We start from the raw sequence: 20,730 nt of genomic DNA, 5'->3' as shown, positions 1-20,730 counted from the left end.
TCTGCAGTGTTCGAGACCTGGGCTGACTGAGCATGTGCGTACATTTCAAAATAGCATTGTGGGAGGGGCGATTTTGTGTATTCACCTTTTCTCAAGTTCATGTCAGTGGCAGGGCCGGGTGAGTCGTGAGCATTTATTTGGCTCCAGAGCACATCAGGACCTCTCGGGTTACAGCCCCTGAAGTCTTCAAGCCACACACCCACACCTGTTCATGTCCTTAAAGACACAAACTAAGCATGGTGAAGGAGGGGGGTGGAGCAACCCATATTCCTCTGCTGCACCTGTGTTTAAACTCACAGCCACGTTGGCTTGAATAGGGCACAGATTGGTTTGGCAGAAGGTCCAGGCAGTCATGCGTACAGAATATGGACACATAACAGAGACTTTGGAGAGTTCTGGTTCTTGCCCTTGTGATTCGGAGTGGATGCACCCCATCCCCCGCAACCTTAAACACGCAACACCCCTATAGATAGATTGTGACTCTGCCCCTTAGCTGTTTTGCAGATGGCTTTGCGGCTCTCCCCTGGATCACTTTGCTGCAGATTCACCAGATTCCTTGGCAGGGGATCTAGATGGGACCTAAGAAAGGGAAGATCTCCTCTTTTAGATAAAGATCACTCCACTGCATTAGTGGATAACGCTGTATTGTAAATAGATGCATACATCTGCAGATCACTGTGTGTGTAATCCCAAACACAAACATTTGTCTCACTTATACTAATGCTGTGTATTATTCAGAATCAGAATGATCTTTTATTGCCGAAACAAAATATGTAAGTAAACAGAGTGTATATATAGAATATATACCCAAAGCACAGATATACATATACATATGCAAAGTACACAGAATTTGTGACAGTATGTATTCAGTTTAATAAATCAGTTGATTTTGAATATTGCATATGCGATGTGTTGCACAGTTGAACATGATATTATGCCAAATGGTAAAGGAATAGTTCATCCCAAAATCCTAATGCTGTCGGAATCAGAATAAGCTTTTATTGCCAAAAATAAAATAAGTAGAACATATATATATAGAGAGAGAAATAACGAAGGACAAAAATAAAACCTAAATATTGAGAAAATAGCCTTTAAAGTTGTCTAAATGAAGTTCTTAGCAATGCATATTACTACTCAAAAATTAAGTTTTGATATATTTACGTTAGCTAAACTATCTTCACTGAACATGATCTTTATTTAATATCCTAATGATTTTTGGCATAAAAGAAAACTCAATAAATTTGTATTTTTGGGCATTGTTACAAATATACCTGTGTTACTTATGACTGGTTTTGTGGTCCAGGGTCACATATGTGTATATATAGTTTAATAAATATGACTGAATTTGCATATTGCATATGAGATTTTTTTGCACAGTGGCACTATTGTACATGATATTATGGTAAGGGAATAGTTTGTCCTACAATGAAAATTGTCTCAATTTACTCACCTTCATGTTGTTCCAAACTTTTATGACTTGACTTCTTCTATAGAACACAAATGAATATTAAAAAAATAATTGTCTTTGTCTAGTCAGTGAGGTCCAAAACAACACTAGACCTTATTAACTTTCACTCTATGAAAAAAAAAAAAAGATTTGATCAGTCTGCAGCAGTATATAAAAGGTTTCATCAGTTGGACTTAATGGTTGGACCCAACATTAATAGTTTGGCTTGGTTTATTTTCCACTGTGAAAAGATCCATCTCAGGATCTCAGGCTTTCCTTGCTCAGCAGCCTTGTTTGATCTATGGATTATTATTTAAAGTCAAATACAAGACTGATACTTCAATTTGTCAGTGAAAAGGCAAGCATTGAAAAGATTTGTTTCAGGTTATGAGGGACTAAATTGGGCCGGAACAATTTGGAAATTGCTGGCAATTTGTTTTTCCGATTTGTAGGCTTCAATTTAGATCCGATACATGCATTCCAGCTCCATTCAGATGTACTTGATTCAAACATATTTGCATATGATGTCAGTATGCTGCATACATTAGACACCAAATCTGCTATGTGGTCTGCTCTCTGTTCCAGTGAGATCACTAAATAAAATGCACCCCAGTATGTGTCCACTGATATACAGTAGCAATTTGACTGCTCACAATCTAGGCAAGAATCATACCACTAGGGCCCTATGATTTCCACAATGCAGAACATGCAGATGGAATTGGAGAATCCAGTCATAAAAATTTTATTTACGCTATAACGTGGAATGTCACAGAATTCGATGAATAAATCAAAAGTAGGTCAGTACACTTAAATCAAAACGCAATATGTACTAGTGTCTGTGAATATTACACCGCAAAGTACTATTTAAAGGGGTAATATAATACGACTTCACCTTTTTAACTTTTGTTAGTGTGTAATGTAGCTGTGTGAGTATAAACAACATCTGCAAAGTTACGAAGCTCAATGTTCAATGCAAAGGGAGAAACTGAGAAATTCTTACAGAATTAGCATATCATCGCCTACAGCGAATAGCTGGTAAGGGACAACAGCAAAATAATTCTGATTTAGTGACATCATAAACCCAGGTAAACCCTGCCATGGGAACATGCAATGAAGGGGGCGAGGGCAAGCTGCGCTGCTTTAGAGAAGAGGAAGAAAACTAGGGGCGCACGTAAAAATCTATTCATATACTGTATGAATCGCGATTCTATCTTCTAACGATTCTAATGGATTCACAAGTTTCAAAATCAATGTTCTAAAGTAGCGGTTCTCAAACCTGTTCCTCACGTTGCCCTGCTCTGCATCGCTCGCTCGCTCTCATTCAGATCACTCCAACAAAGAACTATTCCATTTATACACTTATTTTCACATAGCTAAGACAAGCGCATGCGGTTGCCATACTGTATTAAAGCTTTAATCAGGATAAAACCGTATATTAAAAGCTAACATAAGCAGTAGCATAATAACAGTGTATCTAAAAGTATGAGACCACAACAAACAAAAAACATAGGCCTACCATTAAAAGCCGTGCTTGCAAAGGTACTTCGTGATCCTCTTCACTATTATCCTCTGCGTCTCAATCGGGCTCAAATTGATAAGCAATATAGACAACACCATTGTTTACAATACAACCGGAGCACATGACGCTGAGGTGAGGGGCGGGATGTTTAGATGCGCACTAGAGGCGGTTTAGCCAATCACAACACACTGGGCCATCTAATCAATCAGAGCCCATCATGTATTTCTGAGGGAGGGGCTTTATAAAAGCAGGAAATGATCAGCGCGTTTATCAGAGAAGGGACACAGCGGTGTGAAATAAAGGTAAATTATGTGAAAAATAATGCATTTTTTAACAAACGAAGCATTAACACATGTTAAATTGCACCCCATATCAATCAAGCCTAGAAAAAAAAACAGTTAACCACCCCTTTAAATATGAATCGTGCATGTTCTGTGTGTCTCTGTGTGAATGAATGGCACAGACGCGTGGTATTGTTTACCACACACAGCATGCCTGATGCTATGGTTTTCAGTCTCTGCCACCTCAATATGGCCACGTACACACTGCAGTTAAATTCGGTTGTGAGTTCACCTTTTACTCCTTAATCATGTTCTGTACACACATAATTCACTCAAATACGGGAGTGACAACCGCATTCTTCAACTGCATTAACTCCTGAAAAATACAGGTTTTGCGGGAGTGAAGAAGAAGCCGTTTGGTATCTGCCACTTTTTGTCTGTCGATTTTAACTAAAATACCGGTGATAGATGTGCTGCGTTTTGTTCATGCTCGGGAGGCTGCTTTAGAAAGCGCTGTCTTGCAGGGTTGCCATGTCCTCATATTTACAAGCGCTTAGGCATGTTGTTTGGTCTTAGCTCAGAAAGATAGGCACTTTATGGAGTTAATAAAGTGGTCTGTTGCTGATATGAGATATATTTTTTCCTTTTGGTGTTAAAGCATATAAAGCATTTAGATGTGTTAAGGCTTTCCACACTGAGCGCGAAAAAGCAAAACGAATTTCGGACGCGATGACGCGCTGGAATAAAACAACAGCTTCCTATGGCTGCTTCCACACAGACAATGAACATTCGCGCACCGAAAATGTGAATAATTTTTTTTTTTCGCAAAGCGAAAACACGGGCCATCCAAGAAGATTTGTGCTAGGATCACGTGACCGGAGCAGCTGCTGTTGCACAAAAGGGTGAGAATGGTGGCGCTGTTCTTGTTATCGTTGGTATTTGAGAACAGATTTATTCTCACATGGTCTTCATACATAATAACATTTCTAATAATTCTCGACTGAATCATGTGATCTGTATAGCACAGTCCGTTTTCTTCCACGTGCGCAATTGTTACGAGTCAGAGAACGTTCACTCTCTAGATCTTCCATATTAAAAAAAATCGAGTGAAACATTTTTCTACACATGAATTATGAAAGCAAATAGACATGATTATGACAATATATTTTCTGTATGTGTTTTGTATGCAGCTCATGGTATTTTTATAGTAATACAGGATGTTTATGACAAATATTTGCAGTGTATCATTATTATACAGAGAGTGAATGCGTCTGCTTATAGAATCAAAATCAAACATAGATCACAATCGGAAGTTATTACAAGCACTCGATAATGCTTTAAAATGGGTAAGCAAATACATTAATAAATAAATAAATTTTCAAGTGTAGCTTGATGCTAATTGTACTTCTAATTATATTGTAGGATGCAGCCTATTCTTGTAAGTATTATAGACAGTTTGTGTTTCAGGTGCAGAACCAAACTTTGTTTATTTTAATTTAGATGTTAAATCCACATACAGGGTAGCCTACATATCTGAGGAAAAATACATAGTTGGTCGGCGCCAGCTAGCGTGCAGGTGTGAATTAGCAGAAGGCGAACATTCGTTTCGCACTCGGTGTGAAAGCACTGTTCGTTGGCGATTCGCCTCGCTTTTTGGTATCGCGCTCAGTGTGGAAAGGCCTTTATTGTGTTTGTGCTTGTCCTTGTTTGTTGTTGTTGTTTTTTGTATGAAGATCTGGCAACACTGACACTACCGCAGGGGTCGTGAGCGCAGCTTGTCCCGTGTCAAAATGGTTAAGACTTCTTTCAACGTTATTTTCTTGCATCTCACATACAGACGAAGACACGTTTCTGATGCACGTTCAAATACGTCATTAACACTAGTTGTTCAGTTCAGTTCCGTGCACATTGCATAGAATTTCTGTAAATGCGCTTGTCACTACCTGCATTTTTCAGAGGTTAATGCAGTTGAAGAATGCAGTGGTCACTCCCGTATTTGAGTGAATTATGTGTGTACAGAACGCGATTAAGGAGTAAAAGGTGAACTGACAACCGAATTTAGCTGCAGTGTGTACGTGGCCTAACATAATCTCTAGAACTGCTCTAAGAGTCACTTCATGAGCATTTTACCTTTTCTTTTGAGAAAAAATATCATCATATTATATATACCAAGAAACATAAAGGTCTTCACAACAAAATAAAAGTTTGGTTTAACTTGAATAAACTGTGACAGAAATATATTATTATATATTTTAGTTCTGTTTTGCCCTTATTTGGTATTTCCTGTTCTAGTTTCCAGTCATTAGTTAATTATCATTCTCATCACCTGTGTTATATTAATCATCTCGTTTGTTCCTTTGTTTCCGTTCCTTTATAAGTCCTCAGTTCTCCTTTATTCTTTGTCTCAGCTTAATGTCATTTAACGGTCTATGTGTGTTGATGCCCAATAAATGCTCCTTTCGTCTACTCCTTCGTCTTTGTGCACTTGCTACAACCACCAAACCGTAACAGTAATGATAATACTACTAATACAATTATTATTAAAACATTATTTTTAATAAATATTTACCAGAATGTTTATTTTTTTTATTTACCAGAAAAAAATAGTGTATTTATGAAAAAAAATTATTAGTTTTTTATCAAATAAATTATTTAGAGATGGTTTTGATTATTAAAATGTAATGAAAATGGAATCCAGAAAGTTAGTAGAAAACACAGAATTTAGGAACAATAAACTAAATCTGAGAAAAAAAGTATTTCATAGGCCCTTAAACTTTTATTAAATTGCTGTTAAATTGTGTAAGTTTCATGTTTGTAATTAATTAGACATGCTTTTGATTAATACAATTTTAATTAACCACTAAAAAAGTCTATAACAATTTTAATGGAAAAAACGGAATCCAGAAAAATTAGGATAAAATAAAATAAAATGGAATTTCATAAGGCCCTATAAACACTGGACCAACACATACCGTATACTGTAGATTTTAGTGATGTTTGTATATTTGATCCATGTATGGATTTCATTTTTAATTGATCATTTATTGTTAATAAAAACTTTTAAAACTTTAATCTTACTGACCCCACATTTTTTAGTGGTAGCATTGCTTTTTGGTGGGGACTAAACTTGTTAATGAGTAGAGTTTAATGTAAGATAATATAGGCTTATTTGTTTACATCAGCTGTTGGTCTGGCATCTGTAATATGTTACTAGGCACTCCACTGCTTTACTGTCAGAGTAACAGAGTTCCTGTTGTCATTCTTCAGTTTTAGCATAGCTTAGACAGCAGAGCTAGACAGCCCACTTTAATTAGCATAACTCAAGCCCAAATACACACAGGCTATTATGTGTGTATTCAGAATGCTGGATGTTCTTGCTAGCTCTCATCTCATTAACGCATCTTAAACCTGATGAATGAAATATAAAATATGATCTTACACACCGTGACTGTGTTAAGGAATTGTTACAGCTCTGATGGTGTTCATCAGAACCATGGCAACCATCAGCTAGGATTAATGTGATACGTGAGCTGGCACACAAGAAAAGGAAATGCAAATGAGACAGAAATCAATATTTTCCTCCTCACAGAGAATGAGGATGTGCAGAGATTGATTGTGGATTCTAATGTCATAAGTGTCTCCACTCTTCTTCCTTTCCTCCAGTGACAGTTTTGAGGTAATTTAGCTGTTACATCATTCATTAATTTAAACTTATTATGACCTTATTATGGCTTTTTTTGTATCTGTAGCAATTTTATGTTATATTTCATGTGTTTAGCTCTTGATAGCTATGTTAGCTTCAGCATTGCTGCTGTTAAACTTTGTGTAACTGAAATGTGTATTTTTTTAGAAAACTTTCTAATTTCCCTTTCTAATATGTGACTAACTATAAGTAATTAATTTCTAGACTAATTTCCCTAAAACGTGTAAAAACTGGGGCGCTATCAAAAATGACTAATTTTAAGCTTCTCAACCAGCGTGAAGGCCTAGATATACTGCAAACAAAGTTTGTTTTTGTTCTTCGTTTGGGGGAAAAAAGAAGTTTGAAAAGGCTGAGCGACAATATAATGTTTTCGAACTGCTGGAGGCGGGGTATAGATTAATGTAAACGTGTGTCGAGCCGCTCGTGCGTATGCCCTAAACAAAACAATGATGCCATGATGGTGCATCTAGGTGTGAGACGGGTACCAATGGTCAGAATATTATAAACAAAAGAATAATGATTAGCAGCAGTTCAGAGTCAAGTATCATGTTTTGAATACAAAAGAACCGTACCATTTCCATAATCAGTCCTTTAAGTGTGAACGGCTCATAGTCTGAAAACTTTAGCATAATGTGGGAAAAAAATATAGGAGTTATCTCAATAACAAAGACCTGTTTGTTACTTTATTTTATTAGTGTTCATTTATTTTATTAAACTGGATAAATTATTACACCTTTTTATATTTTATGTGGTGTCATGATTTGATAAAAGAAAGGTTTATTATTGTATGTTCGTTTGGCATTTCATTTATTGTATACCCTTTAAATTTGCTTATTGAAAAAAACAACAACAGCAGCAGCAGTATGGAATAACATTTATTTGAAACATGTATTTGGTACTTGCTACCTTATATCTTTACACTTTCCTTTCATTCTTTTCATTGATGTTTCTCTACGTCGCTTTTTGCATAACTCCGGGTCGTCTACACCAAGCTTTATTGCAATTTCTTTCTAGGAATTAAATGCTTTATCTGAATCTTTAAAGTCTCTCCGGGAGCAATCTTACAGGTGCGGATATATTTGTGGCAGCTCAGCTATTCGACGCAGTGTATTTATGTTTCTTGTGACTTGGAGATGTTGTTCTCCTGCCTGACTTCCGTGGAATGAGAAACGTACCGGGAAAAAAATTGTGCATCTAAAAGAAGGTGGAGTTCCAGCACCCACCCACTGATTACGAAATCACCACGGACCAATGGTACCTCAAAGGTGAGAAGCCAAAACGAACTCCCCCAGAAAGTTCACTTTGGTGAGCTGAATTAGTTTGAAATGACGTCATATCAGTTCGTTCTTCCATTTATTTTGAAGTATATCGGGGCCTTGACACAGCAACAGAGGCTCGGCCAATGGTGCGAGTTTCAGGCGGGATTATATCTTTAGCTGGCCATTAGCAGGTATGGGGAGTGGCTAGGAAACCTGTTTGAAAACAGACCTTATTTTTACTGTGCCATTTGGTGATGTTGGTTTCACAGAAATGACACACTTCGGCTTTAAGTTGTGTTAAGGTTTTGGGACTACATGGAGTGAAAGTATTTGGAGTGTTTTTGCTTTTAAGCATATGTTAAATTCATTGTTTTTATCTTGACAGGATGATGAGGTGGTGCTGCAGTGTGTCGCCGCCATTCAGAAGGAGAATCGCAAATTCTGCCTTTCAGCAGAGGGTCTCGGCAACCGCCTGTGTTATCTAGAGCCCACATCAGAGGCAAAGGTAAAGCCCCATTTGTTCTGAGAAACGAATCACTGCTTCAATATCCCTAAACCTTCCCACACAACCCACAATGCTGAGATTGAAGCAAAGCAGTTTGGAAAACAGCTTTAGAGAGCTATAATATACAAATGCATAATATTAGTATTACACAATAAGTTTTTTGTTCAGTATGCTGATTAACGAATACTTTAAACACTGTACCTCTTTATGTGTAAAGAAAATTGCATGGCTAAAAATACATGTAGAGTGAAGCAGGGAGACTTGCTCATATTTGCCTTTGATATTTTGTCCTCTAGCAATACATCAAATTAATGGAAAGAGATTCATGTAGTTGAAAACCATGGCAACATCAATTGATCCTAGTGCTCTGTACCATATTTTCTATGCATCAGGAGGCAAGGCAGTAGAAGATGTGTGGGCATCTCTGTAGTTATGTGCAGTGTATCTACTAAGCCTGACCTTCTTCATACATTGTAAAAATGAAGGTGGATAATGATAATCTTTCTATTATCATATAAAGTATTGGTCTTCTTCATGCATATCTATAAATGAATCCTTATGGATTCACGTGCAATGCATAATGGATAACCCTGAGTGACACTGAGACATCTGCTGTAATTGCCTGAGTGACGTAGAAGATAAAAACTGCCAGCCTTTACCATCATGCTGTACCATCTCCCTGGTCTCTCAGATGCATATTTAAAACTATAAACTATAACTTTCGCATTTTATGTGAAACACATGTATAGAGGTTAGGGTTCATATATGTGGGTCATAATCATGGCAATTAAGTTTTTATTGTTGAGTCTCATGTGTGCAGTTTTCACTTCTATCTATCTATCTATCTATCTATCTATCTATCTATCTATCTATCTATCTATCTATCTATCTATCTATCTATCTATCTATCTATCTATCTATCTATCTATCTATCTATCTATCTATCTCTCTCTCTCTCTCTCTCTCTCTCTCTCTCTCTCTCTCTCTCTCTCTCTCTCTCTCTCTCTCTCTCTCTCTCTCTCTCTCTCTCTCTCTCTCTCTCTCTCTCTCTCTCTCTTCGGAGTGCATGCTGGGAGTGTTGGGGTGCGTGTGAGAGTTCACGTGGAGAGGACGATTGAACGTGACTTTATTTATCTGTTATTCTTTTCTTTCTTTCTAACTTTCGGAAAAATATAAAGGTCAGATTTTAGAAAGTAAAGTGTGTTTGGAGGGCCGTAGGGAGGACTGTTGACGGGGTTGAGATGGCGTCTCGGCCGGAGGGCGGGGAAGAGCCATTGTCACTCCGTCATGGCGTCAGGTGTGAGGTTGAAGCAAGTGTAGCGGTGGAGGAAGTTTTATTATCGATTGGAGAACAAATTGGATATGACAACATCACTTCGGCCTCAAGAATGAATAAAGCTGTGGTGGTTTTCTTAAAGGAGGAGAATCTGGTTAACCGTCTAGTAAGCAGTGGAGTTTCGGTAAGTGGACTTTTTGTTGCTGTTTCACCGCTAGCGAATCCGACAAGAAAGGTGATCATTTCAAACGTACCGCCATTCATCCCCGATGATGAAATCGAACGTGCACTTTCATGTTTTGGAAAGTTTGCTAGTTCGTTAAGAACGATTCCATTGGGATGTAAAAATACCGCTTTAAAACATGTAATGTCATTTAGGAGACAGGTGGCAATGTTTCTGAAACAACCTGATTTGGATGTGTCTTTCAGAGTTTCGTATGAAGGGAAGACGTATATGGTTTATGCAAGTACAGGAAGTTTAAAGTGCTATGAATGTGGGGATGTGGGGCATAAGAGGTCTACATGTCCACATAAGGCTGGTAGTAGCGGTGCTAGTGTTACACCGAGTTCAGTTGTTGACGTGGTAGCTAATGAATCTAATGGAGAGCAAGCGACTCCTGATGTAAGTACGCTTGTTGATTCAGAGATCAGAAGTGGATCTAATGAAGAACAAATGATTCATAAGGACATAAAAGAAAGGGATGGGAATGATGTTGCATCGTGTAGTAGTGTAGGACAAAGAAAAATTGTTCCTGATGAGACTGCAGAAACAGGGGAAAGCCTTGGATTGGAAACATGCAAGGACAGTGAGGTTGTTCAGATGAATGAAGTAGTTAATATAAACAAGGTGTTGACTTGTATTGAGGAGGTGAGAGAGGAAGAAACAAGGGATGATGACATGCTTTCTGATATTTCTGAGATCGGGTCTCAAAATATGGAGGAGATGTATCCTTTGGATGAGATTAATGATTTTTTGGATACAAGTTTTGGTAAAGCGGTAGAGGTGAAAGATTTCTTCCCAGATGTGGAAAAGTTTATTGTATCAGTGAAAGTACTGCAGCGCACAGTGAGTTATGATGCATTGAGTAAGCAGAAGAGGTTTAGATTGAAGAAATTTGTTACGAAGCTGAGGAAAAGTAAAGGATCGTTGCCCTTTAAAAAGTAATGATTAAAAAGCACTGGGTGATTCTCATGATGTGGTTTTCTTTCTTCCTTCTGTCTCTGTCCCTTTTGTATTTTAACCTCTTTATGGAGAATTTAAAAGTGGGTTCCTTAAATATAAATGGAGGAAGAGATAGGGGTAAATTAGCAGTAGTCTCAGAGTTTTTACATATAAATCGGGTTAATGTTGTGTTTTTACAGGAAACTCATAGTAATGATGAAAATGAAATTGAGTGGAACAGATGGTGGGAAGGAAATCTGGTATTAAGCCATGGGAAAAATAATAGTGCTGGAGTAGCCATATTATTTAAAAAAGGCTTGAATGTTAATATTTTATATACTGAGGAGGTTGAAAAAGGGAGGGTATTATTATTAAAAATAGAGTATGGAGGACATGCCTTTGTGTTGGTGAATGTCTATGCTCCAAATAATGGGTTAGAAAGAATACGAGTCTTTGAACAACTACATAAAGCACTTCAAAAATTTGATGATAATATTTGGTTTGTGCTAGGAGGGGACTGGAATTGCACTATTAATTTTTTAATTGATAGGAATGGTGAAGAACCACATAGTCACTCTAGTGAATCCCTGTCCAGTATAATGGGGAAATACGATTTAATAGATGTGTGGAGGAGGAGGAATATAGGAGTAAGGCAATATACATGGATTAAAGTAGCGGGAAATATGGTCAGTGGCGCCAGACTAGATAGATTTTATTTAAGTAAAATGGTGGAAAATAGGGTAATCAGTGCATCGATATTGCCAAATGGTTTTTCTGATCATCATTTGATCATGTTTGATTTTAATATAAAGCAAACTTCAAGACCTAAGTATTATTGGCATTTTAATGAAAAATTGTTAAAAGATAATTGTTTTTGTGATAGTTTTAAGTTGTTTTGGGAAAAATGGAAGGAAAGAAAAAGTGATTTTGAAAATCTTAGTCAATGGTGGGATGTGGGTAAGGTACAAATTAAAGAGTTTTGTCAAAATGTTTCTGCTTATAACTTTATGAATGTGAAAAGAACCATACAAACGTTGCAAAAAGAAATAGCGATTTTGGAGGAGGATTTGATTAATAAAAAAGGAGTACAGAACAATGGGACAATTTTAAATGAGAAGAGGCAAGAACTTGGAACTTTGCTGCAAGAACGAGTGAAAGGGGCGCTTGTAAGGTCAAGATTTTGTTCCGTGAAGGACATGGATGCCCCAACTGCATATTTCTTTAACTTGGAAAAAAAGACTGTGCAATATAAACAGATGCATCATCTTCGTTGTCCAAATGGAAATTTGACAACAAATCCATCTGAGATGAGAAAGTTGGCAGTTGATTTTTTTTCGGTGTTGTACAGTGCTGAGAAATGTGACCTTGATAGTGCGAAGGACTTATTCAAGGATTTACCACAGTTGGAGCAAGGAAAAAGGAATGCTTTGGATGATATAATCACTTATGGAGAATTAACAGAAGCAGTGCAACAACTGTCTATGGGTCGTTCACCAGGAATAGATGGCTTAACAGCTGGATTTTATAAACATTTTTGGGGAATATTAGGGGAAGATTTTTATGAAGTGGTATTAGAAAGTATTAAAAACGAAGTACTTCCTATTAGTTGTAGGAGGGCTGTACTTTCGTTGTTACCAAAAAAGGGGGATTTAGGATTTTTAAAAAATTGGAGGCCCGTGTCTTTATTATGTTTAGATTATAAAATATTATCAAAATCTATTGCAAATAGGCTCAAAACTTGCTTGAATATGCTGATTTATAAAGATCAAACATATTGTATACCAAAGCGTTCAATAATAGATAATTTGTGTTTTTTAAGGGACGTGATTGATTATGGTTGTATAAACGATTCTGATTTGGGTATCCTGTCAATAGACCAGGAAAAAGCATTTGATAGGGTTGATCATGACTATCTTTTTAAGGTGTTAAAGAGTTATGGATTCGGTGATCAATTTATTGCATATGTCAAGTTGTTATACTTTGATGTATCAGCATTGATTAAGGTTGGTGGTGGAATAAGCGCTCCAGTAAAAGTTACAAGAGGTATTAGACAGGGTTGTCCTCTTTCTGGACAATTATATAGTCTTGCAATTGAACCCTTGTTATGTAAGTTAAGGAGGAATCTTGGGGGTTTTTTAGTTGCAAGTGTAAAGGAAACTTTTAAAGTGTATATGTCTGCATATGCCGATGATATAACTCTTTGTATTTCTGGACAAAATGATGTGATGGCTTTGAAGGCAAGCATTGGGCAATATGAGATGGCTTCCTCAGCTAAAGTTAATTGGGATAAAAGCGAGGGATTTATTATTGGCCAGTGGAGAGACACTGGACCTCCAATACTTCCAGGAGGTTTGATATGGGGGAGGGAGGGTATAAAAGTATTAGGTGTTTTTTTAGGAAAAGACAGTTTTAAAAAGAAGAATTGGGAGGGAGTGCTGGAGAAGGTGGCAGCTAAATTGTCTAAATGGAAATGGCTATTGCCACAATTATCCTATAGAGGGAGAGTTTTAGTGGCAAATAATCTAGCAGCTTCTACATTGTGGCATAAAGTTGTTGTTTTGGAACCACCAAACGAACTGGTTTGCAATATACAGAGGACAATTGTAGACTTTTTCTGGAGTGGTGAACATTGGACTCGAGCTGCAGTACTCCATTTACCAGTACATGAAGGAGGTCAAGGTCTGGTGGATGTGAAGAGTCGAATCGCTTCTTTCAGACTGCAAATGGTACAGAAATTGCTCTATCAAGAAGAATTATCGTGGACACAGATGGCATGTGCATTTCTGCAGAAGGTTGAAAGTTTTGGACTGGATAAACATTTGTTTTTACTAGAATTGGATGGGCTGAGACTAAACAATCTTACTTCCTTCTATAAGTCAATGTTACAAGCTTGGAGTAAGGTCTTGAAAGTGGAGAGAAAGTTGGATGAATCTGGGGACTGGATTAACGAGGAACCCTTATTTAATAATCCACTGATTCAGACCAGATTTTTGTCATCAGTAAGCATTCGGAGAACTCTTATAAAGAATGGAGTTACTAAACTGGGACATCTCCTGGATAATGGTGGATGGAGTTCGGTGGAAACTTTTAAAGAATTGTCTGGTTTATGCTCAACAAGAATTGCTTCGAAACTGAGGGATGACATTTTTGCTGTCCTGCCAAGCAGCTACAGGAATCTTGTTGCTGGAGGGAAGGTACAACAACTGAAAGGAGTTTTTCCAAGGTTCAAAATAAGTCCTGCTATCAGTAGAGAACAAGAAGAAGAACTTGATGGATCTATACTGTTTTTTAAAACCCCGCAACTGGAAGAGTTTGACATTGTTTCGAAAAAAGCATTGTACTACGTTACAGTGAAAGTTATTCACATGAACTCACTCAGCAGGTACAGTTTTTCCAAGTGGATGGAGACAATGGAGCCAGACTTTTTAGTGAGGGATAGGTGGCGAGCCCTGTATAAGCCTCCAATTGAGAAGCGGACAGCGGATCTACAGTGGAGGATTATTCACAGGGCCATAGCTACAAACAGACATGTAGCACATCTGAATCCAGCAGTTGGGGGGGAGTGTAGGTTTTGTGGGCTTGAAGAAACTGTAGAACACTTGTTTTTAAGATGTTCGAGACTTGGAAATCTTTTTAGGTTGCTTAATGCTTGGTTTCAGGGTTTTGGTGAAGAGTTTTCCAATGAGGTTTTTATTGGGGGACTCAAATACAAAGTGGTGGATAGAGGAAAAGTGTGTTTGTTAAATTATTTAGTTGGTACAGCAAAACTTGCAATGTGGAAAACAAGGAAAAATAAAGAATTAGAACTTGGTTCATTAGATGCAGAAATGATGTTGAAGTGCATGGTAAAAGGAAGGATAAAAATGGAATTTTCATATTATAAATTAATTAATAATGTTGAGAGTTTTTTAGGAATTTGGGGTATTAATGATGCCATATGTGTTATTGATGATGGAGTTTTGTTTTTTAATTTTTAAATTGATTTTATTGTTGTTGAGAAAATAATAACAGTAATGAGTTTGTTGTAAATTTTGGATTGAATGTTATAATAAAGCTTTGTTCAACCTCTCTCTCTCTCTCTCTCTCTCTCTCTCTCTCTCTCTCTCTCTCTCTCTCTCTCTCTCTCTCTCTCTCTCTCTCTCTCTCTCTCTCTCTCTCTCTCTCTCTCTCTCTCTCTCTCTCTCTCTCTCTCTATATATATATATATATATATATATATATATATATATATATATACACACACATGCAGTATACATGCATATATATATATATGGTTCTAATAAAATAATACATTTTATAATTATTTAATAATAATATTATAATGACTATATATACTACATATATTACTGTTTTATGTATATATGTTACATTTTATTACATATTATATGTGTTACTATTACAATATGTATAAAAATAATTTCTAGGGTATCACATAATGTGTGAGTTACATTCCTTCGAGTGGAGTTGCATACAGGGATTTTTAACCTGACTGAAACATAATACTTCATAATATAGTATTTTCTCTTTGTATTTTATGGCTGCAGATGACTTTCCCCTGAGGCATCTGTCACTCTACTTAGCACATTCTCTCCAGTCACGTCATATTAAAACCTGAAAGGGCACTGGTCACCATAAGTCATGGCTGATTTCTCTTATTTGTCAACACAAAGGAAGATGTTAGTAGGAAAGTGCTTTTAAAGTATACACTCAGTAAACTGTACATGATTCAGACTCTAGTTATCAGAAGGTGACAGAATGTTCACTTTCTCAGGATAGCTGAACCAGACAGTCGAGGGGCTTTAAATAGCAGCCTGATAAACAGATGCAGGGTGGGAGAAGACTTCTCTAGACTAAAGGTGTAGCTCACCACTTGCTAATGTTGATCCTTACTGGCCTCTCAAGCTAATCCTAATGAACACATATCGAAAACAGAACATCTATTTGGGACTACTGTAGGGCTTTAATCTGTAAACATAAACACTCTACCAATTATCTGAATTTATCCATAATCAAAAAACAAATAAGCAACTACTCCCGTAATATCTCTCTCTCTCCACAGTATTTTCCTCCTGACCTATGCATCTGTAACTTTGTGCTGGAGCAGTCGCTCTCAGTGCGGGCTCTGCAGGAGATGCTCGCCGGGCAGAATGGTGAAGGAGTAAGTAAACAAATTGCAGTCATTACAGGGTTACTATACTGAATATATCTAGACCTTTCTAATAAGAAAACCTTTCACTTTTGAGTGCATTTCAATGTCAATAGGGAAATATAATGGTGCACTGTCATGGAAAGACAGTATATATGTATATATTGCCAAAACTACTCCATTGACTGTAATTCATCTGCGTTCTATATGACCAAGGGTAAGTAATCAAGAATGATGACACTAAAATTCACACCGGCAGATCTGATTTGGAGAGTTTTATGAATTGGATGTTATTCCTCAGATGGCATAATTCCTTTAGATTTTCAACATTATAGTAATGCAAATCCATTATTCCTTAATCATGTAAACATCTACTTACTAACAAATGCAGGTGAGGTATGTATTGTCATAAATGGATAATATATTGTCATAAATATATAATATATATAGGGGGAAGTCGTGGCCTAATGGTTAGAGAGTCGGACTCGTAATCGAAAGGTTGCGAGTTCGAGCCCCCGGCCGGCAGGAATTGTAGGTGGGGGGAGGGAATGTCCAGCGCTCTCTCCACCCTCAATACCACGACTGAGGTGCCCTTGAGCAAGGCACCGAACCCCCAATTGCTCCCCGGGCGCTGCAGCATGGCTGCCCACTGCTCCGGGTGTGTGTTCACGGTGTGTGTGTGTGTGTGTGTGTGGATTTGTTCACTACTCACTGCTGTGTGTGTGCACTTGGATGGGTTAAACGCAGAGCACCAATTTCGAGTATGGGTCACCATACTTGACAATACGTCACGACTTTTTTTACTTTTTACTATATTGTCATCTTTTTAATGTCTATGATAGTATGGTACCTCATCTTCTGCTTTGCATAGACTAATTATACCACTCCATGTCTATTATGCTTTCAGTCCCTTGTAGAAGGTGAAATAATTTTTTTCTATTTCATAATCATAATTTTTTAATAAAATGCACTGCACAATATACGTTTTATTGATGTTATTTAAAGTGTTTTTGTTCATGCGTTGCCTCATCATTTGGCATCATTCAGTTCATTATATCTAGTATTGAACCAATATAAAAATTAGATTTTTATTTCTAAAAACAGTAGCAAGAGTATGTTTAATTAACTATTTTGGTGAGACATAATGAATTGAATGTGCTAAAGTGGCGAGGGTTTTCCAACTGCCTTTTTAATCATATCTGTATCTTTGTTCATCGTTGCAAGAATCCTGATCATGAGCAATGGGTATGTTCATAATTTGTTGACCAAAGTGTATGCATGAATGTCAATCTGAATTATTTATATATATATATATATATATATATATATATATATATATATTACTTACATAATTATACCTACTGCTCCTTTTTAAGCATCCCAACCACTTCTTTAACTAAACTGGATTTTTAAGTCTGCTGTAACTCAGTCATGGCATAACCCAGCTAATACAGTTCACAATGCTAACCCTGTCAGATAATCAAGGTCTCTCTCCTTTATCTCAGGCTTGTCTCCCTCTCTCCATTCTTATGTTATGATTGAGAGTGTGAAAATGTTCCTGTAGCCCAAAGAAGATGAATTAACTTGTCAAACCTAGAACCTAGTGGCCCTGAATTATGCAAATCCCAGAATAAAATCTACTGGCTAAGCATGTTCTGCACAGGGCCATTTGAATGCTTTATTTGCCCTCCCTTCAGCACAAAATGGCATGCTCGATATTTTATTTCATGTTTATTTTTTACTGCAGCATTTTGAAATGAGATTGTCACAGGATATATTTTATTGGCTCGGTGCTGTGTATCTGTTGCGCTAACATTAATGTCTAGGAGAGAATGAGTTCTGTTGGAGAAGCATTATGCAGCAGAGTTGCATATCATACAGTACTTCATTGTAAAAATCTCTACGGGTATGTGTCATTTATTTAATGAATTCACTGTTTAATGGCTTTTTTGTGTTGGTTATTTGTAGTTTGAGATGTGAACTGTTTCTTCTTGCATTTGGACTCTAATACTCTCAAATTTCAGGAGTACCAGTGACGAGGAAATGATCTGGAATGCTGATTCCAGAATGAATGTTTCTTGATATGTGCCATAATTATTCCGTCTTTTTTGTATTTTAGTTTTTTTCTTTTGATGTTTTGCTTCTTTTTTTTTTAGCTCAGAAGTAGTATACCATGCTACTTTCAGAGTGTACTATATACCACCGTTCAAATGTTTAGAGTCAGATCAAAATTGGCTTTTGCGTTTTCCAAAAATTCTAATTCAAATAAATGCTGTTCCTTTCAACATCCTATTCTGAAAAAAAGTTCAGAATAAAAAACTTTTCTGAATTCTGAAAAAACATATATATGTTTTGTGAAGGTTTCCACAAACATATTAAGCAAAAAACAAAAACAAAGACTGTTTTCAACGTTGATAATAATAAGAAATCTGAGCACCAAATCATTATGATAAAATAATTTCTGAAGGATCCTGTGACACTGAAGAGTAATGGCTGCTGAAAATTCAACTTGGCATCACATAAATATATATTCAAATAAAAGTTATTTTGGGTAACACTTTATTTTATGGTTACATTTATTAGTTGCTTATTAGCATGCATATTACTAGAATATTAGCCAGGTATTAGTGTTAATTAAGCACATATTATTGCCTTATTCTACATGACCTTATTCTACATCCCTAATCCTACCCAATACCTAAACTTAACAACTACTTTACTAACGATTAATAAGCAGCAAATTAAGCATTTATTGAGGGCAAAGTCGTAGTTAATAGTTAACAAGTGTTACCTATTCTAAAGTGTGACCTTATTGGCTAATAAATTGTAATAATATTTCACAATTTTGCCGGATCATTGCTGTATTTGTGATCAAATAAATGCAGCTTTAGTGAAAATGAGAGACTTCAAATGTTTCAAAAACATAAAAAAAATCATACTGACCCCAAACTGTTGAATGGTAGTATATGTTCAGTTTTTTTTTGGCATCTTTTTTTATCAGCGGTCTAGAGATCTTGCCATTTTTAGTAGGCTGTCTAGAAGTGGCAGTTTCTGGTTAAATGTGCAGCTAAACCGTGCAATATCACAGTGACTCAGCCAAGGACTGTTCTTTATCATCTGATGTTTCAGCAAGACAGCAGGCATACTCTTACAGCAACAGCTGGGAGTAGGGAACACAAGTTTCAACTTTCCTCTTTGTCAAAGTCATTCGTTTTTGGACTCTGGGTGAGGAGTTCAGATGAAACGGTCAGATATTGTGGTCAAATGTGGCAGTAATTATTATGGTTGATCATGAAAGGTTAGTGAACAGTATCACCAGCTGCAGACTTTACCTGAGGTTCTACATTATAAATATCTTTTTTAATTAAGAGAAACATCTTTTTTCTCTATGCACTCAGAGGCTTATAAGACGGGTAAGTATGTTTACTTTGTTCCTCTCTTTCTCGTGGGCCTTTTTTTCCACACACTCCTCACATTTCCTCATCTACGGTACAACAACGAAATTTTGTTCTCGTTCAAACAACTGAACGAGAAATTTCCTTTTAACATCCGTCCAGCATGTTCTTCCCAGTGCCAATGTTTCTGATTCAGTGACTCTTTATTTTAACAGTGACCATTCTTTCCACGTCTCTGAACCCTTGCCTTGAGTTGCTAACAACATTTTACTCTCTCTTCTGTAGGCAGCACAGGGAGGTGGACATCGGACACTGCTCTACGGTCACGCCATCCTCCTTAGGCATTCCTTCAGTGGAATGGTGAGAATGCGCCACACAAATTGAAGCCAGTGGGGAGAAGGATTAGGCAGCCTGTCACAGCTTACGACTCACACACATCAACTTCATGATCAGTGGCTCCCTACAGTATATTGAGGGTAGATGGAGAGAAGTGAAAATGCTTTGACATCACGAATGACAGCATGGCTTATGTTTTAATGGGATAATTATGTGTTTATATTATCGATAAACATTAACTATAAAGCTTGAAGCTTACTGAGCTTAGTCTTCTGGGGGTCTTTACCCATGATGCAGTGCTGTAGTGTATTGAAACCTTATTTGTCATAATTTGTTAGTAGAATTTACACTTCTTTCTTTGTTTTCCCATAGTATCTTACATGCCTAAAGACTTCCAGGTCTCTCACAGACAAACTGTCTTTTGATGTTGGCCTTCAAGAGGATTCAACTGGTAACAACATCAGTGTTATTTTTTGTTAATATTTTGAAATAGCTTTTATTTTTATATTTTAATTGTAATTAAAAAAATATTTCTATTAGCTTCCTTTTTATTTCATTTTAGTATTTAATCTTGAGCGTAATTTAATGTAGTTTTATTTGATCAATTAACAACAACAAAAAAATTAACAATAACATAACTGAACATCACATTTAACATATGCAATGCACTTTATAGGTGGGCTTCATGGGACTACATAAAA

The 20,730-nt window shown here is 36.7% G+C and overlaps 1 protein-coding gene across 1 annotated transcript in view; it reads left to right on the top strand.

Annotated features, from left to right (window-relative positions):
- LOC306843484 (ryanodine receptor 3-like) overlaps positions 1–20,730 on the top strand; it is a gene marked incomplete at its 5' end in the record, with an annotated part of 110,689 nt that overhangs the window by 11,036 nt on the left and 78,923 nt on the right. Inside the window, 4 exons of the mRNA XM_079375010.1 lie at positions 8,595–8,714; positions 16,212–16,310; positions 19,979–20,053; positions 20,402–20,480. Of these exons, the coding sequence (XP_079231136.1) occupies positions 8,595–8,714; positions 16,212–16,310; positions 19,979–20,053; positions 20,402–20,480 (373 nt within the window). The remainder of the gene's footprint in view (positions 1–8,594; positions 8,715–16,211; positions 16,311–19,978; positions 20,054–20,401; positions 20,481–20,730) is intronic.

Source organism: Barbus barbus (assembly GCF_936440315.1).
Source record: "Barbus barbus genome assembly, chromosome: 24".
Taxonomy (NCBI): domain Eukaryota; kingdom Metazoa; phylum Chordata; class Actinopteri; order Cypriniformes; family Cyprinidae; genus Barbus; species Barbus barbus.
Note: the sequence above shows the minus strand (reverse complement) of the source record. Positions and strands in the feature narration are given on the sequence as shown.